We start from the raw sequence: 22,916 nt of genomic DNA, 5'->3' as shown, positions 1-22,916 counted from the left end.
TGTGTGTGTGGGGGGCATGAATAGGCAGAAGGGACTCTGGGCAAATGGTCCTTTGTGGTAGGGGTAAGGTAGTGAGGAAGTGTTAGTGAGCCTGGGTTCTGGGCTGTGACCTTTGAGTGCCTCAGTGTCCTTTACCACAGATCAGTGCTGGTCAGCGGGCAGCCTTCATATCTCTTCTGGTTCTTGAGAACCTCTCCCTCCGTTCAGCCAGCCTGGGTCTTCAGCCCTCACCTTCACAAGTGCCTCGCCATTCTGGGATTAGGGCCAGTTTATCAAGTGCGGTGTCCTAACAGAGCCAGTGATTGGCTTCACATTTTGGACATCCACCTGATGGAGATGAATCCCGTCTCCTTTCCTTCTTGATTTGGAAAATGAATTTGTATGGAAAACAAGCTTCATCTGGTCCCTCTTGCCTCCTCTTCCTTGCCTCCTTGAAGATCTTTGCATCTGAACTCTGTGTTTATCTAGCTGATGGCAGGGCCAACACTGAAAAGAACCACAGGCAAGACCAGCCAATTCTGAGACCTGGGGCAGGTGGGGCCAAGGGGCTGGAAGACTGGAGCTGTCTTTTTGGACAACTGGTGATGAAGTTGCTGTTAAGGGATCTCATCCTTGGTCAGCATGACCTTTCACCGCTGATGTTCTGTTTGCTTCATGTGTCACTCTTGTTTCATTCCTAGTGTAAAAAGAGCAAGGCTTCGGAGAGTTGAGGAAGCAGAGACCCACTCTGGTCCTCACTGCTTCACCCCTCCCTCCAGACTGATGCTTTCTCAGAATGAAAACATGTGGCTAAATAGAGCAGGAATGGCATGGTAGACAGACAGTGTTAATGGCCACTGATCCCAATGGAAATGGTTTGACATTTCTGCCTCTTCCCCTTCCAGGGGAAGGGTAAAACAAGCCCAGTTACATGTTCCTTTGGCATTGCTGCAGCATCAAAGAAGTGGTCCTGGAGCGATCGTGTCTTTAGAATTGTGGTAAAGTAACATAAGTATTACCACGTGAATTATTGTTGAGCATGTGGTTCAGTGGGTACGTGACACACAGATGCCTCTGTGGTGACTTTGGCCGTAGTCCACTCTTCACCATGCAATGTCACCATTAGCTAAATCGAGCTGTTACTTCCCACATTGCCTGTTGCCACCCTCACTTCACTCCTGTCTGTGAACCTCACACAGTGGAACCAGACAGCATTTGACCATGCATCCTACTGGCCTCTAACAGAGTTGTGCAGATGTGGAGGCTCAGGCTACACAGGTCCGCCAACTGGGTCTGAGGCCTAGCAGTCTATACTATGTCATCAAAGAAGAAAAGTAGCTGTTTAGTGCTCTTAGGAAAGCAATGCCTTGATAAGCATGAACCTTATGGAGAAACACTTAAGAAATGAAGATCAGTAAAGCATTTTTAAAGTTTAAGAAATGCCGGTTGGTAAAAATAAGACAATTGCCTTCACACTGAGCTTAGCATCCAAAACTAGCCACTGCTGCTCTCCAGCCATGTGTCTCTCCAGACCTGTTTGGGGCATATCGCCAGGCAGGCACACTCCCCCCAGCAGATGAGGTGTCTCCTGTGCCCCTTCTGGATACAATGGACCCTAGCCTGTAGAGCCTCAGCCTCTCCATGTTTGAAGTCAGCCGCTGGGGCTTTGGGCCTCTCTTCCCACAGATGCCAGAGTTAAATGTACTTCCAGAGTTCAGTCTGTTCATGCATTCCTGTGAAAAATGTATAGATCATTTACACATGAATGCCTTTTCTGTATACCTGGGTGCTTTGCTGTGGTATTTCCCATACATAGCCCTCCTAGCACAGAAACTTTGAAGCTCTGGTTCCTGGTAGAGGAGACCCCCTCCAGGGTCTGCTTTTTGAAACAGGGCTTGTCTGCATGTGGTCCCTGCCAACATCTCACGTTATAACACTTTTTTTTGGGGGGTGGGTCCGGTCGTGGGGCCTGAACTCTGGGCTTGGGCGCTGTCCCTCAGCTCTTCAGCTCAAGGCTAGCGCTGTACCACTTGAGCCACTTCCGGCTTTTTTCTTTTTGCTTATGTGGTGCTGAGGAATCGAACCCAGGGCCTCACGCATGCAAGGCAAGCGCTCTACCACAGAGCCACCTTCCCAGCCCATGTTATAACACTTTTATACACACAGCTATGGTATTCTGTTTTTGCTCAAATGGCAGCCTATGAATGTCTTCCAGTGGCCATAAGCCTCCCACATTCATATCTCTCATGGTAACAGCCACACTCACCATGGCTGTGCTGAACTGTTCTAATGGGGACAGCCAGATGCTTCAGCAAGACCCAGTTTCCTTCAGGAGACTCTACCTGTCCATAATTATTTCCTTGAAATAAATTCCTGAAGGCAAAATTGCAAGGTCAATGGCAGCATGTATTTTAAGGATTTTTTTTTTGCATTAATTGCCATCTTGTCTTCCACAGAGGGTCCATTTCTTTGCTCCACCCCCACCCCCAGCCAGCATTAGAGAAAATAAATCATCATCCTTTCCCTTTGTGACAAGTAAGAAAGATCAAGGCAGTGGGAAGTATGTGGCCTGCGAGAGCAGGGCTGCCTCTGTGTTAGTCAGCCAGGGGTCTGTGTCAGGGCCTGTGACTCACACCACAGGCCTTCTGGTCTAGGCACCAGATTTCGGGGATGCAGATAGATCAGTGTTGGCCTGGCTGGTGGTAAAGGGGTGAGGTGGAAGCAGGGTCCCAGAAGGAGCTCTTACAGTAACTAGACGTTGCTATAGAGGGCTCTGGAGGGAAAATGGAATGTGATTTCCAGCTTTTTGGAAGGCTGCTATGCAAAAGAGGCCAAATGCCCTTTTCTCCTTTTCACTTGAAACTCCAGAAAGTGGAAGCACAGTGAAACAGCTTCTATGGTAGGTGAAGAAGCACATGGCAGCAGGCTAGAGTCTGCCATATGGCTTCTTTGAATAAGGAGCTCCTGAACTCAGGGCCTAGGCACTGTCCCTGAGCCCTTTTTGCTCAAGGCTAGTGCTCTCCCATTTTGAGCCACAGCTCCACTTCCAGTTTTCTGGTGGTTAATTGAAGATAAGAGTCTCCTGGACTTTCCTTCCTGGGCTGGCTTTGACCCACGATACTTAGATCTCAGCCTCCTGAGTAGCTAGGATTTCAGGCGTGAGCCACCCGTGCCTGGACATTTGTAAGAGAATTTCACACACACAAGAATGTGTCTCTAGTTCCTTCTGCCTCTACTCATGCAGTGTCTAATTTCAGCAGAGAAGAGCATGTGTTCTTAAAGTCACAGATGCCTTCACACCAGCAGCAGGTGAGGGCTAGAGAGGCCACACTTTCCCTGGTAACAGCAGAGGTGGCTGGCCTGGTGGGAGTGCACAGTTGTGGGGCTGCTTCTCACGTCTGTTTTACTCAGAGTGAGGTAACAGGCTTAGTAGAAGAAACACAGGTTAGCCAAGAAGAGTCTGGTTTTGGCATCATCACTGGAGTATGTAACTCCTAAGTCTTAGCAAGGTGGGAGCTAAGGTGATCATGTGTCCTGTGGGTTACGGTAGGTGAGGCTTTCTCATTCCAAATAGTAGTGTTGGAGGCTTCTATGTCCATGTTCTTCTGTTCTTTCCATCTGCCCACTGAGGGTAGATTCACTTGATATTTTGACTGACATTTGGGGTAGAAAGTAGATCGGTAGGTATCTTGAACAAGTTGACTGTAGTTAGACACTATCATGCATAGAAGAAATATGAAGATTTTTTTTCCCAAACTTCAGAGAGGAGCTGGGCTTGATGCTGTACCTACAGCCGCAGGATCTGGGGCACACAGGCAGAAGGTGGATTGAGGGTTTAGGGCCCTCCTAGGCTTCATAGTGATGATACTTTCTCTCAAAAACAAACAAGCATCTTAAATTCAGAGAAGAGATCTGTGAAATTGATATATGAAAAATTTGAGCCTCACTAGTGAAACTTAGCCTCTCTTGAACATTATCATGTAAAACAGTTTCAATAGTTTATTTTTGCTGTTTTGAAAGCACTGATTCTTTAGAATAAATGAAGTCTATTTCTCTTGTAAGTTTGGGTATTTTCTTAGACTTTTGTATTATTTTTGTCACCTTTTGAGATTCCTGGGGCTTTCTCGCCCTTAATGATGAATTGTTTAGAATTGCTTATTTTAGAAGACAGTTGCTCATGGGTGAAGAAAATTTCTTGTCATACAAGATATCCAGTGTTAAATCCAAAGTATTGCTTTCATTCCTGTGTCATCGAAATGGATATATTTGTTTGTAATCCTGGCCTTGCCTGGTCTTTTCTTTTGTGCTGTGTATTATGAGCGTCGAGAGGAAGAACATGGGGAGGGTTTTCTTTTAAGCACAGGAAAATTACATTCAATTTGAGATCAACCAAGAGGTTAAAATAAATCTCAGAGGCTGTCTTCGGTTTTAAACAAGTTTCCTTTCTCTTCCTTGGCTGCTTTCCCAGAAGAGGAGTCACCTCTCTGCGCAGAGTGGCCTGGCCTTTGTTTACACTGCCTCCCCCGAGGCTACACCTGTACAGAATTTGGGCTTCCCACAGCTCTTAGGTTCCTGAGCCTGGGAGACACCTGTCCTGTGTGTTGCCCACCCCCTGCGGTTGTAGACAAACCACCCAGCCCCAAGCAGATAGGTTGGGCTGTTTCTAACCTAATGGCATCCAGTGTGTGCTTGAGTGCTTGGTTCCTCTGTGCCACTTCAGCTCTTTGAAAGCCCAGAATCAAATAAGATTAAATTGTTATTTTTCAAGTATGAGGTTTCATAAAAGCAAACTTCTTAGGAAGTAGCATTGTTTGAAAATGTAGCATTATTCTAAATCAGAGTTTACCAATACAAGTCGTATAGAGACAAGCAGTCCGCACTGAAAAGCCAGCCACCTCCTCAGATGCTCATTGGGTATGGGTTCTTAGGACCTAAAACGAGCCTTGTGAAGTGGAGGGCTGAGTAGCCCCAGGGATCCTCCTGGCCTGAACACATTGTGTGCTGGTTGCTCAGGTCCCAAGCAGGGTAGCATCCTCCCACAGTCCCATGCTCACCGCTGGCCCGGGGCTGAGTGTTCCTGCAGGAACCAAAAGACTCTGGAAGGAGAGACATACCTTAAAAACTAGCTCTTGAGTCAGGGAGAGAAAAAGCACTGGACACTGGGCAAACTTCGTGCTGTGAGAGGACAGAACATGTGTCAGATTCACCAAGCAAGTCAGGGATGAGGCAGGCAGGAGGTGCCCTGCAGGAAGAGGGTGGGCAGTGGCCAGGACAGGACACCAGATGGATAGTCAGCAGATAAGGGTTTTCTTCACAGCGTCAACCTTAGGGTCAAGGCCCTTCTAAGGGCCTGGTGGGGCCTAACAGACCAGTGTGGAGTTTCATCTGTCCTTTCTCCAGAGGTGGCAGTGACCCTAGTAGCCCCCCTTACTCTGGGCATTGTTTTTGTGGCTGCAGGGTGTGAGTACTGCCTTGTGTCTATTAGGTGCCCACACTGGAAGGCCTTGGACTGAGGTTCATGTGATGAGAGGAGCACTCTTACTACTAGCTAGGTCTTTCCCCATAATGGCCTCTCCAAGCCACCAGAGACCATCGACAGTGGCAGAAAGGCAGAGAAGAGTGTCATACACCTGCAATCCCGGTGCCTCTGTTTGCAGGGCTAGCTTTAGAGAGAGCTTCCTGGACAGGGGTTGCTCAGCTTGTTTTGTCACTGAACATTGACCTCCAGGGGGTCCCAGGCCAAGCCTTTGCCTGCCAAGACCAGGAGCACTGACCCAGGCAGCAGGGGTCCGAGGGTGAGAGTGAGCACAGGCAAAGGAGATGGCATGGTGTTCTTTGAGAGAACTCAGAGCCCATGTCCTCCATGGGCCTGACCTCACACTGACCACACACAGCCTGTCACACTGGCTAAGAACCATGTCCCAGACCCTGATGCCCAGATGAGTCTACTGAGCACCTGTGAGAGGGCTTTCCATGAGAGCATCCTAGGACCAAACAAGGAGTTGGGTGGCACAGCAGAGTGGCAGGTGCTGTGGCCTCTGTGCTGGGTGGCACAGCAGAGTAGACAGGCGCTGTGGCCTCCATGCTGGTGGCACAGCAGAGTGGACAGGCGCCATGGACTGTGCTGGGTGGCACAGCAGAGTGGACAGGTGCTATGGCCTCTGCTGGGTGGCACAGCAGAGTGGACAGGCGCCATGGCCTCCGTGCTGTAGCACAGCAGAGTGGACAGGTGCCGTGGCCTCCATGCTGGTGGCACAGCAGAGTGGACAGGTGCCATGGCCTCCGTGCTGTAGCACAGCAGAGTGGACAGGTGCCGTGGCCTCCGTGCTGGTGGCACAGCAGAGTGGACAGGTGCTATGGCCTCTGCTGGGTGGCACAGCAGAGTGGACAGGCGCTGTGGCCTCCATGCTGGTGGCACAGCAGAGTGGACAGGCGCCGTGGCCTCCGTGCTGGTGACACAGCAGAGTGGACAGGTGCCATGGCCTCCGTGCTGGGTGGCACAGCAGAGTGGACAGGCGCCGTGGCCTCCGTGCTGGGTGGCACAGCAGAGTGGACAGGCGCCGTGGCCTCCGTGCTATAGCACAGCAGAGTGGACAGGTGCCGTGGCCTCCATGCTGGGTGGCACAGCAGAGTGGACAGGCACCGTGGACTCAGTGCTGGGTGACACAGCAAAGTGGACAGGTACCATGGACTCTGTGCTGGGTGGCACAGCAGAGTGGACAGGCGCCGTGGCCTCCATGCTGGGTGGCACAGCAGAGTGGACAGGCGCCATGGCCTCCGTGCTGTAGCACAGCAGAGTGGACAGTGTGGAAACCCTGGTGCGAGGTTTACCTGTGAGTCTGCACACTGGTCCGGAGATTTACAGGAGACGGATTGAGTGGTAGGCAGGTCTCGCCATGCCATTAGACTGAGTGGTAGGCAGGTCTTGCCGTGTCATTAGGAGTGAGTGCCAGTCTGCTGTGGGTGCTCACAGGACACTGGGTGGAATGACAGCTTAAATGCTTGGGCTCTCCACATCCTCAGGGTCGCAGGTATGGGGCTAGCTTGGAGGAGGAACTGCTTGTCTTTGGGGCATCCTCTGACAAAGTATTCCTGGGTGAGGCAGCTGAGTGCCCAGTAGTACATCCTGACTCGATACCCTTCTGCTTTTGGCTTTCAGGGCCCCCACCTGCCTTTCCCATGGGCCTGGCTCATTCCTGGAGTGCACATGTGCTTCAGCACTCACTACACCGAAATTCTGTGTTCTCTGAGGTGTGGAGGGTGTGAGCCCTTCAGCTGGCGATGATACATGGCCACTGGTCCCAATGCTGGCCCCCACTGACCCTCCCTACTGCAGGCTAGCCTCCCCTGACCCTCCCTTGCCTCTTGACACTGTTTCCTGCAGTCCCAGTGACTTGAGTCATCTTCTGATACATCTCTACCCATACTGCAATTCTTCCTCAAGTGTCCTCCCTCTCCCGGGACCTGCCTGGGGCCATGGGCCTCCGTGAGTGCTAACGTGTAGCTGCATTCTTCAGCCCTGTGCAGGGTTCTGCCTTAGGCAGGGTAGACTAGGAGGAGACTATAGTTGTAAAGCAGCGGTGGAAAGGTGTTTGTGGGTATTTGGGTACCCAGGTACTGCAGGTGAGAACCAGAAGGAGCTCCACTCCATTGTGTGTGTGTGTGTGTGTGTGTGTGTGTGTGTGTGTGTGTGTGTGTGTGTGTGTGTGTGTGTGTGTGTGTGTAATGGACACTGGCACAGTCAGTCGAACAGGGAGAGCCGACTCTGGGCTGTGTATGTGTAATGGACACTGGCACAGTCAGTCGAACAAGGAGAGCCGACTCTGGGCTCTGTGTGTGTGTGTGTAAAGGACACTGGCACAGTCACTGGAACAGGGAGAGCCGACTCTGGGCTGTGTATGTGTGTGTGTGTGTAATGGACACTGGCACAGTCAGTCGAACAGGGAGAGCCGACTCTGGGCTGCTGTTTTTTGTGACATGTGGCCTTCAAGTGTCTCGTGGATTTTGGAGAGGCCTAGAGCTAGGCTGAAGCATACTGGCCTGTAAATTACTACTACAGTGCCTCATCTTCACAATTCATATAAGGGCACGCAGCTCAAAAGGCCACCAAGAGAAGTGGTTTCCCAAGGCAAGCCACCTGAGTATCTCTGACCTTACTGTAAGCCTGAGCTTGTCAATGTGTGTTTTGTTTTCTTGTCAGCTTTGGGGATGACCCTAGTTTCTGCCTTCTGTGTAAAATTTTATCCTTAAGATTTTCTGTCAGCCTTTGCTTTAAGTTAGCCTTACCCATTTTCATGTTTCATGTTGGGATCCTACAGGCAGCCTGTGAATGTGGGCTCCTTCCCTTGCTCTGCTGTGTCCCCGGCAGACTGCTTGGCCCTCAGTTCTCTGCTGTCTGTGTAGGCCGGAGGGGGCACATTCTGTCTGAGCTCCTCGTTCTCCAGACTTCCTCTTGTCTGTGCTGGGGACTCGAGTCTGATATTGTCAAATAGAAATGACTGAGTTCTCTGATGGTTCCTAAGCCCTGTTTTCCGATGCTAGGTTGTGACCATTATTAGGTGATGAGGCCAATTTCATGTCATGCCCACAGAAAAGCAGACATGCCCTCCCCTTCTGTGTGTGTTGGGGCGGGGGGGCATTGAGAGGCTCAGCATCCGGGTCCTGATGTAATGTGTCCAGTCGGACGTGTTTACCAGCCCAGGCACTCTAGCGCGCTGCTACTCTTCTATGAAAGAAGTCCTGTTTACTTTCTTTGTAGCATTGTTTCGTGTACTGGGAGACTCCTGTCAGGGCCTGCAGCCAGTGGTTATGGGTCAGAGGGAGGGGTCGTGTGGACTCTCCTCAGAGTGGGTGTGTGTCAGTGCCGAGGAATATGGTATCCTCACGTCTTTCTTGCAGCCTTCCCCTTCCCTTGGTCTAGATAAGCTTCCCTTAGGTGCATCTGTGGAACTATGCTTTCTCTCTTGGTGCCCTGTTTTTAGCAGTACACTTATTAGCGCAGTCCTTTGAGTGTTGTCTGTCTGTCTCAGCCCAAGCCTAGGAACCCCGAGAGGCCTGCTTTTGCTCGCTGTGCATGAAGGGTCTATAGTGTGACACCATATACCTTGGTTAGTATGGGTGCTGGGCCAGAGCCACCCGGCTGTTGCATTAGATATCTCTTCTGCTATAACCATTCCTTATTCCAGAGAGGACAAACGCAGGTGGTATGCAGACCAAAGGGGCTAGAAGCCCAAAGAGCCAGCAGAAACCTCCCATAGCTGCTACCTCTCCCTCACAGGCCACCCACCTGGGCCTCAGGCCTTGCTTTCCTCCACACCGGGTGCTGAGCTGTAGGACACACAGAATTTCCCAAGGTGAGACCCAAGTCATGGGCTCTCCCTGGTGTGCCTGGACCCAGTGGTTTCCTGTCTGGTACATCGAATGGATTCAGACCACTAAAGTGGCTAGTGAGAACTAGGCCATTTGAACCCTATGAGAGTGGAGGGACATGCTCTTTGGCATTGTGGGTATTTTCCTTCACATCCCTCCAAACCCACAAGCATGGAGGCAGTGAGGTGGAAAGAGATGGAGGTTCAGTAGCATTGTTAGGGTTGTCTGCACATGAAAAGCATGTTTCCAGCATCTTACTTTGAGTTTAAGAAAATGCTAATACTGCCAGCTCATCAGGGCTGGTGGGGTTTAGAACCAGCTTCCTATTAATAAGATAGGACCTCTTTGCCATGCCCCCACCCACCCCAGCAACAGCAGTATTTCCATAGCAAACACTGAGAATAGATAGACGACCTCTTGGGACAATTGCAGCAGGAAGCAGATGAGTCTTGTGATAGAAAGTTTGCTCTTCAGCCTTGAGCAAACCATAGGTAACTGAATCTCTTTTCTCTGTGGCGTGAAAGAGTGAGATGTGTATAAGGACTTGAGTCACAAAAGCACTTCTTCAGGCTCATGAGCCCCAGTCCTGATTTGCTGATCTGAATGCTATGAGGCTACACTGCCTCTGTGTACTTGATCCTGCTGCCTGGCTGCCAGTACTCTGTCCCTTCTGACCTGCTTCTCATGACTCAATGCCCACGTCCGTTTCCTCCCCCCTCTCCCCACCCACCTTGACCTGGCTCTTTGACTCGATGCCTCACATCTTTTCTTCGTCATACTGAATCATGGCTGGTTCCTGAATGGGCATGCTCATGACCACACTCCAGGACCCATGTTCCTCCCAGAGTTACTTGCTCTGTTCCCTTTGTTCTGGCACCGGTAGAGTCATCTGATTAAAGGCTGTGCCAGAACACTTAAGTAAGCAGCAGTCTGACACTGTATACTTTTCTTTTTTTCTTTCCTTCTATTAAAAAAAATTCTGGGGCTGGGAAGGTGGCTCAGTGGTAAAGCTCTTGCCTTGCATGCATGAGGCCCTGGGTTCAATTCCCCAGCACCACATAAGCAAAAAGAAAAAAAGCTGGAAGTGGCGCTGTGGCTCAAGTGGTAGAGTGCTAGCTTTGAGCTGAAGAGCTGAGGGACAGTGCCCAGGCCCAGAGTTCAGGCCCCACGACCGGATCCCCCCACCCCCCCAAAAAAAATTCTCTCCTTTCTGCCCAGGGCCTTGCACTTGTTAGACAGGTGCTGCACTACTGAGCGGCCTCAGCCAACCTGCCACAGGTCATCACCATCTGAAGTTTTATGAGCTCCATTTGGGTGGCTGATTGACACTGCTTTGCTTTCCTCTCCTTATAGAACTGAAGCATAGTAGGTCAATAAGTTCTCATGAAGCACCTCTAAAAAATATTGACCAACTAATTTGTTGGAAATGCAATCTCAGGAGTGATTTCATGTCCTGGTTATGTAAATTGATGTAGATAGCAAGTAGCAAGTAGTGGGTTTACTGTTTGCTTTGAGTCTGACCTGCTTTGAGTGCTCACCCTGACTGCCCCTCCAGTGCTCACCTTGGCTTGTCTCTACATAGAGCTTTTTTTTTATCACTCCAGGCTCATCCCCCACACACAATAGTGCTCTTCCTTCTTGATGCCCACTCTTCAAGGTACTATGCTTTCTTCTTGGGAAGTCTTTGCCTGGCCTGGGAAGCTGTGTTAGCATTTGGATGAATGGCCTACCCATTTTAACCACAGTCTCTCTAGGACGACCAGCCAGATCCCATTGTGTACCTCATGGTCTCTCAGAGCTACACTGTTCACTTCCTGTCCATGGAGTCAGGTGTCTTAACCACTGCAGGAGTCCCAAGGAGGGCTCATGAGGAGTTCTTTGGGAGTGTTGTTCTTGCACTATAGGAGCAAAGGGTACCTTCCTTCCTTTTTGGGTTCAGGAGTTGAGAAAGTCGTGCAAATATATCATGTATTAGAGTGTCACAGTAGTGAAAATGGGAGTGCCCAGAACCCCTGTGAAATTTAGAAGCTCTTTATGAGGACACAGGTATGTGTGGAGTAGAGGTGTTCGTGGAGGTGAACAGGTCCAAAAGAACAGGCAGCATCCCCAGTTTGTCTGGGCAGTGTGCCACTCTCCCTCCTGTCATCCACATGAGCCTCCTCTGGAGATGTGACTTGAGTGGACTGCCCTCTTTGGGTGTTTCGTCGGCCGCTGGCTGGGGCCAGAGAAGGCCATCGTCCGCAGCTGCCTCACTCATAATGACGGCTCAGTGCCACAGAGTGCCTTGCAGTATAAACTTGGACTTTGAGGTGGCGTGGTAAGACACCTTCTACCTAGCTTGCACTTGCTCTCCAGAAAGGCAGATGAGCTGAGTATCTCCATGCTCTACAGACTCCTGTTACATTTGTGAATGCTTTGGTTTTACTTGGTTCATTGGGTAGATCCCTGGATTCTAAGCCTTTCATGTCCTCACTGTAAACACTCAATTCCCCTCTCTTACAAACATGAGGGTGCTTGCTCAGGTTGGCTTTTTTATTTGCTAGTTTTTATTATTATTAAAATTGTCATCTTATGGAACAACCATAGCCTCTATTTCTTGAATGAACACTCGAGTCACCCTGAGGTACATTCTAGTTTCCTGTCTTCTGATGCTGCAACTTCTGCTCTGCTCCTTCCAGGGAAAGTCCGGTGGCCCGACTTCAACCAAGAGGCATACGTCGGAGGGACCATGGTTCGCTCCGGACAGGACCCCTACGCCCGCAACAAGTTCAATCAGGTGGAGAGCGACAAGCTGCGCATGGACAGGAGCATTCCTGACACCCGGCACGACCAGTAAGTACTGCCACTCACGTACCACCACCTTCAGACAGGCTGGGACTGTCTTCCCCCATGGTGCTGGCGTTTCCCTTACTCGGGCACTTGGAGCAGGCTGGCCTGCACAGTGGTATCCAGGAAGCTCCTGAGGTGTGTGGAGTGAAGCTTCTCTGGGTAAGGTGGTCCTGTCCCGTGCCATTCACAGAGGGCTGAGGCTGCTGGCCAGAGACAGGACTAGAAGGGAAAAGTTGTACTGGCCTTGTATTTGCTCTTTACTTGTTAAATTTAAAAAAAACTGATTTACAAAGTAGAGAATTTTTCACCATTCACAATCTTGAGAGGAAGAAAAAATCTAAATTCCTACTTATTACAAGTGTTTGGGAACTAGAGAAAGGAAGTGAAGGAGGCAATAAAATCGGGGCTAGATGCAGCAGGAGGAACAGGAGAGACCCATGACACTACCCTCCTGGTGGTCAAGGAAAGGCCCCTCCTTCATGCTGCTGTGTTGGTGCTAAAGAAAGAGTTTGATTTGTATTGTGCTGTATTGGTGCTAAAGGAAAGGGTCTGGTTTGTACTCTTCAGGTACCTGAGGCTGAGAGGTGGTAGGTGCTGGAGCCTGCCATTCTCAGCCCAGTGCCTCTATGGGCACTATAGAATGTTTGCTACCACCTACTGGGTAGGTGATATTCACGCCCCTCACCTTCTGTTGACCTATAGCATTGCTGTGGGAACTTGGTGGGTTTTTTGATTGGCGTTCTGCTTTGTACCTTCACACTAGAATGTTTGGTGACTCCTCATTCACTGAGAAGTGAGGAGCTACCTACGGCAGGCCACCGTTGTCCTGGTAGGTCTGCTGCTTTTCAGAGCCAGTGGTTGCTCAGGTAATGTGCTACAGATTACACTCTTCGTAGGTGTGGCTTACCAGATGGTCCCAGGTATAGGTGTCTAGACTACCCTCTCCCCCACCACTGTGCTCATGGGGTCCTCTTGCCCCATGACAGAGATGCAAAAGTCATCTTCATGTCTCAAAGTAGAAATCAAGGCACCTGGAATGTTTGTTACTTACCTGATGGCCCATAGCTACTCACCCAAGGCCAGAAGGGGCAGTGTTAATCTGGATAGGGGCCCCTGCTTCCTGCTTCCAGCTGCCATCAGAGCTGGCTTCCCATCATAATGTGACACTGTTCCCTTGAGCTGCAGAAGAGTTCTTTCTGGGGCTTACCAACAGGAGACCGGCTATCTCATCTGCCTCCTTTGCACACCTCCTCAAAGCCCCCAAACGGTGTCCATAGTCTTTCAGTGTTTGGGAATAGGAATTTGTTCAACAGATGTTTGAAAAGCTTTCCTGTGCTGTGCTAAAATTTTAGTCCAGCTACTACATCTCGCTCATTCGCATGTGTTAAAGCAGCAGCTGTGAGGAATGAGTTAAATCCTACCTGAAGTCCACAGGATGTTTGGACAAGAACGTTTCAGACCCTACATGTATCGGCTCCAGGACAGCCATCTGGCTGAGGTTTGTGAATGGCACCAGCCCACCTCCTGGTCCCCCTGTGTTCAGTGGGGGTAGTGCAGGATTAACACTCCTGTCTCTCTATCTCCCTGGCTGTGAGTCTGAGAGGCAGTCTACATGGTAGGTGCACATGGTGGCAGCCAGTCTCCACAGCAATGTCCCAGGACCCAAGTGGAGAGCCTGAGACCCACCAGATGATAGGACCAGCCCTGCAGAGGTTAAACTGTGTATTGGAGCCATCCCCTCCCTGAGATGATGCTTGAAGACCACCCAGCAAGGCCCACCGGACCATTCCAAGCCCTTGCCCAGAGCCTAGCCCTCCCCACAGAGCCCATGTCTTCCCTGCCTGACTTTTCTCCATCGCTCTTACCACAGCTGTGCCTCACTCTACTTCTTTTTGTCTGTCTCCACCCATCAGCATTGTGACTCGTCACGTGCAGGTATGTTTTTTGGCACCGGGCACTCAGGAAATAGTGTCAAGGGAGTACTGGGTGTGCACTTTCAGTGCCATCAGGCATCACATAGTTGGTGGGGGGAGGAGAGGCTTCAGCTGTGAGAGTGCTGTCACCTTAGGACATAATAGAAGCAGGGTTCAGAGCCTCAAGAACAAATGGTACACTGAGAAGCTGGTCAACACTCCCCCCCCCCCCCCCCCCCCCCCCCCCGTGCCCTCCCCCTCCCCATGGTCTACCAGGATGTAGGTAGTTTGTCTGGTTCTGCCAAGCAGAAACAGGAAGTTTTGGGCTCTCATTTTCTTGGCCAGGAAAAGCTGACGTGGTTTACTTTGAGATTGTTTATAGGAATAAAATTAAATAAGCCTTCTTGGAAAACACATTATCTTTTCTTTGTTTCAGTCTTTTCCCTGCTACCCAAACACCACTCCTTTTTGTTTGTTTGACTAAATCCCTTGCAAATGAGAACTGTTTGGGAAAGGAACAGGTCTCCAGCCTTTAGACATGAGTCCTTTGCAAGTTTGTCTCTGTATTGCCACATGTTTGTGTCTCAAACTGAAAGACAGCCCTGAGAACCTATGGAGAAGCCTCTGCGAGAGAGAGCGAGAGAGGTGCCTGTGGGGGCTGCAATCAGAAACACCCTGTCTTCACTCAGTTTGCAAATCACGGTTGACTAGCCCACATTTATTTAGAAGAAGTGGAAGAACTCTGACCACCTTTTGGGTCACCTGTTTCCAGCACTGCTGGACAGAGGTCACGCTCTCCAGGCCATTGCTTAAATCTGTGTGAGGACATTGAAGCAAGAGGCAGGCATTCTCTGGAGAGAGAGGCACTCTCTCTGGCTGGTGTTCTGAAAGGTCTTCGCCAGGAGTGGGGATGAACTTCTCATTATTTCTCTGGAGAATAGCATGGTGGATGCCAAGTTCTCCCGTGGACCCAGCCAGCATAGGGGAGGCTTTGGGAAGACAGTGAGGTCACCAGGGTGAATGGAGTTTTCTGTAGAGGGACTGAGATCTGGATGAACGCACAGGCTCGGGGGGACCCTGGATTGTCTTACCGTATCTTAGACATGTGCCACCCACCTATTATCCTTTCTGAGGGGTGCTGCTGTTCTGGTAAGCTGCCTCTCCTGGGTTGGCACACTCAACTCAGCATGCAGGGGGAGGAAGGGAGGCGGCAGCAGCATCAGGGAGAGGGAAGATGGCAGCACCGGGCATTGAGTGCAGGGGGAGGGAAGGGCAGTAGCACTGGGCATTGAGTGCAGGGGGAGGGAAGGGCAGTAGCACTGGGCATTGAGTGCAGGGAGAGGGAAGATGGCAGCACCGGGCATTGAGTGCAGGGGGAGGGAAGGGCAGTAGCACCAGGGCATCACAGTGGGGAAGACGGTCTCTGGGCTCACGTGGCCTTCAGACCCTGTGGTCAGTTGGCCCATGGCTGGTCTGTTTGCTCATTAGTCATGGTGACAGTGTTTGGTCAGGACAGAGGTGGTGCTCATCCTCTTACCTGTGTCTTTTTCTCTTGGCAATGATTTTGAGGAGCTGGGTGGGGTTATTTCAGATGACTGTGGGCCCCAGACTCAGAGCCCATCCCATGTGTACAGAGGTCTTACCACAGTGCAGACTGGTGTGCGCAGGCCAGGGGGGCATTCTGCTTTCTTAGGTCGTTTTATGGTGTGTTCTAGAGTGTCTTCCAGAGGCTTGTGTGCTGAAAACTTGGACTCCGTGGCAGCAGTGTTGAAAGATGGAGCTTTGGGGACATAATTAGATCCTGAGGGCGCTGGTCTTGTCACTGGATTAATCCATTGATGGGTTCATAGTTGGATGGAGTGTTTGGGAGGTGGTAGAAACTTAAGAAGTAGTACCTAGATGAAAGGAGCTTGTACTCGGTGCCTCTATCTTACCCCTGGCTCCTCCCCATCCTCCTCTCCTGCTTCCTGCCACCATGGTGGTAGCTCTGCTCTGCCAGTTCTTTCTCCTACCCTACTCCCCCACTTCCCCCAATGCCCCACCTCACAACAGGCCTAGGTGATGAGGCCAAGAAGCCTTTAAGCTGACCTTCTCAGATGTTCTGTCCAATGTCTGCCACCAGTGCAAACACATGGACAGGCAACGGGGTGTCCCTAGGCCCATGTGGTGCTGTCAGGAATCTTAACAGCCCCCGTCCCTGGAAACCAGGCACATCCATGGTGTTCTTCATGTGTCTGGAGGCAGGTGCAGGTGCCAAGCTGCAGAGGTGGAACCACTGGCTTGAGGCCGAGCTTGGTACTGGTAGACGAATGGGAGCTAAGGGCTCTATTCTCTCCACATAGCTGCCTTACTGCCTGCACTATGGAGTCTAAGCCTGAGCCTCTGGTGTGAGGCTTGAATGTACACGCCTAAACCCAGGGGAAAAATGGGGCTGTCATCTTGCAGCTATACTCCCAAGCAAAGCTGTGCTCCTCCCTAAAAGACTGGTAAGAAAGAGTTCTCTCTTTTCCACATCCAGGTTCTTGTGTGAACATGGGGAAAGTGTATTATTCATTGGTGCACTCTTTTATATACTTGTTTTTTTCTTTAAAACAAACTTGATTTTCAGCCACAGAACATTCTTCTTCTATGTGTCCTCTCCCTTTTTGATCATCTCAGGCCTTACGTACATGTAAAGAACATACCAGGCTAGGGAGATTGTGTGCTTAGAGGGAAGAGTTTCGTTGTGTCTGTATTAGCCTCTGTGGGCCTGGCTCCTTCCTTGTCTCCTAGCATTGCAGCAGAATTTTAAAGCTGAACCCTAAGTGCCGTACCACTCGTGGCTTAATTTCCTGCCCAGGATGCTGGGCAGAGCTGTGCGGGTCCTAACTGAGGAGCATGGGTTCGTTTCTTATCTAGTCCTTCCTGTGTACCAATGCATAGAGCTGTGTGCTCACCACGAGCATATCTCCCTCTACAGGCTCTGCTCTCTGGTGGAGCAGTAATTTCTGTCTGTAAGGCGAGTATCAGAAGACCCACTCGGCCTTCATTTGGGCCAGTGATTTTGGTGTGTGTCTCTCAGAATGCTCTTTGTGTCCTCCTGTGAGAGTGTTTCCTATAAGGATCCCATCATTGTTGAATGCTAGAATTCTGTCTATTCTGTCAGCCATTGCCTTGTACCCATGTCATTTGGTCCTCTTACGTGTGAAGCAAGCTAGCATGTCATCATCTGACTGCCTCGGCCCTACTTGCTCTGTGCTCTTTTGCTCTCCTGTCATCCCCCTCCTGGGTTAAGTATTTCCCCCCTCTATCACCTTCTTACAGTCAGTTTCAATAAATGGTTTTGTTATTCTCTGAACGTTATACCCGTTGCCCACCTGCTAGTCCTTCCTAATGAGTCCTCTTGGAGTGAGCCTGTTGGCAGCAAATTATGTTTGTCCAAAGACATTCATTTCAGTTTTGGGGTTTTTTGGTTTGTTTATTTGTTGGTCCTGGGGCTTGAACTCTGAACCTGGTCCTGAGCTCTTCAGCTCAAGGCAAGCACTCTACCGCTTGAGCCATAGCACCACTTCCAGTTTTCTGGTGGTTTATTGGAGAGAAGAGTCTCAGACTTTCCTGCCTGGGCTGGCTTTGAACCTTGATCCTCAGATCTCAGCCTCCTGAGTAGCTAAGATTACAAGTGTGAGCCATCGGTGCTCAGCTTTGAAGAGTGCTTTTATACATACAGATTTCCAGGATGACCAGGACCTTGGAATTCTAGGATGGTCATATTTCAGAATTCTCAGACTTCTTCTAGACTGACCAGTACTTCAAATTCTAGGATGAATGTGGGGCTTCAGAATTCTAGAATGGCCAGTATTTTAGAATTCCTGGGTGATCACAGCTTCAGAATTCTCAGATGAAGAGTTAATCTCACAATTCTAGATTGACTGATACGTCAGAATTCTAGGAAGAATGTGAACTCACAGAATCCTAGGATGGCTGGATATGGTCAGTCCCTCAGAAATTTTGGATGACCAGTGCCTCAGAATTCTAGGACAGCCCATCCCTCAGAATTCCAGGATGGTGGGCATTTCAGCATGTTTCCCTCAGTAGTCCTCTGACTCCTGTTGTTCAAGTGAAATAGCTGCGGTCCAGCTGTCCTGTTCTTACCCATTTGGCTACTTCTTTCTCCTTTCTAGTGTCTTTTTTAAAAGACATTTCTCTTTGTTTCTGTTTTTCAGCATTTATACAAGAATGTAACTGGATGTTGTTTCCTCTGAATTGAACCTGTTTCTGTTTTATAAGAGTTATGAGCCTGTAGCTTTTCTTTGTGTTCCTGAGTTCCTTTTTCTCTCTCCTATCCCTGTGGGATCTTAAACTACATCTTCTTCGATATTTCTACCTGTCCTCTATCTTCTTGTGTTATTTTCTGTACTTTTTAAATTTTTATTCCCTGGGTAATAGTATGGGTATGTTTCTGGTGGTCTGCTTCCTAGTCACAATCCCCTCCCCCTAGTAATCTAGCTAATCTGCTTTAAATCTATTCTGAGTTCTTACAGTATGTGAACAAGCAGAGATAATTAAAGGCTGTAATTGTTATTTTTATATTCCAAAGAGGCCTTACAGATTTTGCAGGCAGTTAAAATATTACAGTTCTCTTTTGCTGATAGGAAGCAGTCCTTCGAGATTGTGTCTGGATGCCTGGAGAATTCATCTGAGCACCATTTTCTATGCAAGGTCTGGCTTGGCTTCTGGCCTCCCTAGCTAGTGGCACTTCCTGAAGTCTAGCTTGGCTTTGTGCCTACAGGACTATGGCTTGATCAACCTCTTGGCTTTTTACATGAGAGGTTCTGGGAGAAAAGGACAAGTGCTGGCCTTGTCCTGGTGCTTCTCTCTTCCCAGATGTCTCTAGTGCCTTTAAGTAGGGTATCTGCATTCATCCAAAACCCTTTGGTCAGTCTAAGCAAGAAACGTTATTTCTATCACTGAAAGCAGGAAGACACCTGAGTATTTCACATGGAACCCAAACTCAGTATAATTTTTTCTCTGAACAAGTGAGTGGTAGATACTCAAGCTTTTGTTAATAGCTCTGCCATCTACTGCTTACAGGCGAAAGACATAAAAATCTGGGCAGGAGATGCATTCCATGTGGAGTGAACAGCCAATCACAGGCCTGCAGGGCAGGAGGTGCCATTGTGAGAGGTGTTATTGCCCTGTTTCTGCTGCTATCACAAGATGTGTGAGCCCAAGTAATTACTGAGAGTTGAAGGTATTTCTCAGTTCTAGAAGCTCACAAAATGGAGACCAATGGGTTTACTATCTAGAAAGGACTTGATTTCCGTTGCCAAGATGGTACTTGGATGCTGCATTCCAAAGGAGAAGAGTGGCAGATAGCAGGCAGCAAGGACCCCTCCAAAGAGTAAATGTGGCCAGGGCAGTGACACAAGGATCCCACAGTGGTGACCCTGCTGCCTGCCTCTTCAGGTCTTCGGATGCCTGTGTGTTCTGGCTGAGAACCAGCATTCTGCAGATGTACATATCTTTATTCGGGACAGGTCATTCCTCCACCTCCAGGCCTTCTCGGTGGGGACCCTGGCCCTCAAGACCTAGGTTATCTCATGTCTTCAGGAACTATCCCCTCTAGCCCACACCGTAGCATTGTCCCACCTCAATAATACACATCTCCAGTTCCTAACTCAGCTTCCAGGGGATTCAGATTTTCTTTAAAATCAAGGTAGATAAATTGTGAAATCACATTTATTAAGTGGTATTTTTCATCCCAAGGATAAAGATTTGGGTGTGCTCTGACATACTAATACTCATATAGCAAACATGAACATTCACAATCACACCAAGTGGTGTAAATAAGCACATAGGCATAGTTCACCTGGGGCTGACTGTCACACAGATTCAAGTCAGATTTTGCCACAACATGTGAAACCTAGCTTTCAGCCAGGGTTACTTTTTTTTTTTTTTTTTGGAGGGTGTGGGGCTTGAAATCTAGGCCTGGACACTGTCCCTCAGCCCTTCAGCTCAAGACTAGTGCTCTACCAGTTTTCCAGTGGTTTATTGGAGATAAGAGTCTCACAGACTTTGCTGCCCAGGCTGGCCTTGAACCATGATCCTCAGATCACAGCCTCCTGAATAGCTAGGATGACAGGCATTAGCCACCGGTGCCTGGCCAGGGTTGCTTTTTAAAGATAATTTTGTTATTTTAGATTACCCCAGGCCCTTAATTGGTAGAGTAAGATTCGACAGCTCAGATTAAGTACCCCAAATGAGCTTTAGGAGAAAGGTAATGAAGGGTAATGGAACCCCAGAGTCTTCTGTTTGGCTTCTACAAGGCCTGTGGCTCAGAAGTCACCTTGAGGTCAGCTAACCCCTTTGATAGCTGCTGGCCCTCTCAGTCACCACTGACTTCCATTCCTACTCAGATCTAGGGCATTCTTGCCCAGGATGGCAGCTATTCCCAAATTTAGCTGCTGGCTCCTTTGTGTACGGGCTGCCCCCCAAAGGCCAGAGCTCAGTAATGCTAGCTATGTCTGCCTGAGCAGTGCCACCCGCAGGAAATGAGGTGAGATAGTGATCACACCTTACCTTAGACAGATGGTAGCTAATGTCCTGAACACCAGTGGTCCACATAGGGTTTGATCATTTCATACGGCTAACCTGTATTGCAGCTTCCCACATCCTCATTCCTTTATTACACCTTATTTCTTACAGTTTTCTTTTGAAAGTAGCTTTTAAAAAATAGATACATGCTGGGCTGGTGGCTGGTGCTTGTAATCCTAGCTACTCAGGAGGCTGAGATCTGAGGATCATGGTTCAAAGCCTTCCTGGGCAGGAAAGTCTCCGTGAGACTCATATCTCCAATTTACCACTTAAAAACCAGAAGTGGAGCTGTAGCTCAAAGTGGTAGTGTTAGCCTTGAGCAAAAGAGCTCAGGGACAGCACCCAAACTCCAAGTTCAAGGCCCTCCAGACATTTGTTGTGAACAAAAAAGGAAGAAGCTCACTGCCCTCCCCTTGTTGGAGATAGCCTTCTGGTCTGTCACCCTCCAGTTGTTAGATGAGGTAGTTTACACAGCCAGCTGTCCACTTTCATACCTCGGAACATCCTGGACCTGCTGATACGGCTTTTTTTTCTTAATAGTCTCTACATGCCAGCTCAGGTTTATGCAGCTGGTTGTCTGGTAATGGACCTGTATGTTCTTTTTAATGCCAACAGCGTTGGGATGAATATTTTATAATCTCTGCTCACTGGCTTGAAAGAAGATATAACTTGCAGTGACAGTATATTATTTGGTTCTGGTAATGTACCAAAATTTATTCTCAATATGTGACTGAGTTTGGTTACCTCTCTATGTTTAGTTTCAAGATTCATAATAAAAATTATCTGTGGCCTGCCTGCTGTCTCCTTCACACCCTTCTTCCTTCACCAGACTTTGGTTTCATGATTATGCTAATTTTCTAAAACGAATTTAGGACAAAGATATAAATCTCTTTAGATGCTTAAGAAAAATTCATTGAGCCTGGCATGGTGGAATACACTAATCTTAGCTGCTTGAGAGTCAGAGACAGGAAAATCAGGGTTCAAGGCTAGCTTGGAACAATGTTTGTTAGACCCCTATACCAAAAACAAGCCAGATGTCATAGGACATACTTGTCACACCTATGAAACCCTATGTGAAAAGTAAAAGGCCTAGGTATATGGTAGAGCGATTGCCTGAAATAATACCCAGAGAACAATCCCAAGTACTACAGAAGAAAAGTAAGAAAAAGGAGGAAGGGCGGGAGGGAGAGAAGGAGTTAGAAGGTGAGAAAGAAAAAGGAAGATGAGAGAACTGGGCACTGGTGGCTCATGCCTTTAATCCTAGCTACTCAGGAGGCTGAGAGCTGAGGATTGAGGTTGGAAGACAACCTGGGCAGGAAAGTCCATAAGACTCATCTCTAGTAAACTACTCAGAAAAAGCCAGATGTGCCGAGGCTCATGGCTCACGCCTGTAATACTAGCTACTCAGGAGGCTGAGATCTGAGGATCACAGTTCAGAGCCAGCCCAGGCAGGAAACGACGTGAGACTCTTACTACTAGTAAACCGGAAGTAGCGCTGTAGCTCAAGTGGTAGAGTGCTGGCCTTGAGCTGAAGAGCTGAGGGACAGCGCCCAGGCCAGAGTTCAAGCCCCACGACCAACCAAAAAGAAAAAAAGAAAAAGCCAGATGTGGCACTGTGAGCCAAGTGGTAGAGCATTACTAGTCTTGAGTGCCCAGGCCTTGAGTTCAAGCGCCAGGAAAAAAAAAAAAACCCTTTGGAAGGAGGGGGAGGGGAGAGAGAGGAAGAGAAAAGAAGGAAAAAGAAAAAGAAGAGGAAAGACAAAGAATTAGATTAGGCACTGGTGGCTCATGCCTATAATCCTAGCTACTTGGATGTGGAGATCAGGAGGATCTCATCCCAACAGAAAATTGTGTGTGGTGGTATATACTTGCTATCCCAGCTATGGTAGAAAGCATGAACTAGGAAGACTTGAGATCTAGGCTGTTACATGCAAAAAGCATGATCTTACCTCAAAATTAACCAGAGCAGAAAGGGTTGGAGATTTGGCTCAAATAATAGAATGCCTGCCTACCGTGCATACAGCCCTGAGTTTAAACCCTAATATGTGAGAAAGGAAAAGGAAAATTAATGTGCAAAGGAATATTTATCTCGTAAAATTCACTTGCAAAAGTCATGTAAACCCAGAGCTATTTTATTTTATTTATTTATTTTTTTGGTCCGGTCGTGGGGCCTGAACTCTGGGCCTGGGCACTGTCCCTCAGCTCTTCACCTCAAGGCTAGCGCTCTACCACTTGAGCCACAGCACCACTTCT

The 22,916-nt window shown here is 49.0% G+C and overlaps 1 protein-coding gene across 1 annotated transcript in view; it reads left to right on the top strand.

Annotated features, from left to right (window-relative positions):
* Galnt2 (polypeptide N-acetylgalactosaminyltransferase 2) overlaps positions 1-22,916 on the top strand; it is a 91,536-nt gene that overhangs the window by 31,363 nt on the left and 37,257 nt on the right. Inside the window, exon 3 of the mRNA XM_013014746.1 lies at positions 12,027-12,180. Coding sequence (XP_012870200.1) covers positions 12,077-12,180 — 104 coding nt within the window. The 5' untranslated portion in view covers positions 12,027-12,076. The remainder of the gene's footprint in view (positions 1-12,026; positions 12,181-22,916) is intronic.

The sequence above is a fragment of the Dipodomys ordii genome, unplaced genomic scaffold (genome assembly GCF_000151885.1).
Source record: "Dipodomys ordii isolate 6190 unplaced genomic scaffold, Dord_2.0 Scaffold24, whole genome shotgun sequence".
In the NCBI taxonomy this organism is placed as follows: Eukaryota; Metazoa; Chordata; class Mammalia; order Rodentia; family Heteromyidae; genus Dipodomys; species Dipodomys ordii.
Note: the sequence above shows the minus strand (reverse complement) of the source record. Positions and strands in the feature narration are given on the sequence as shown.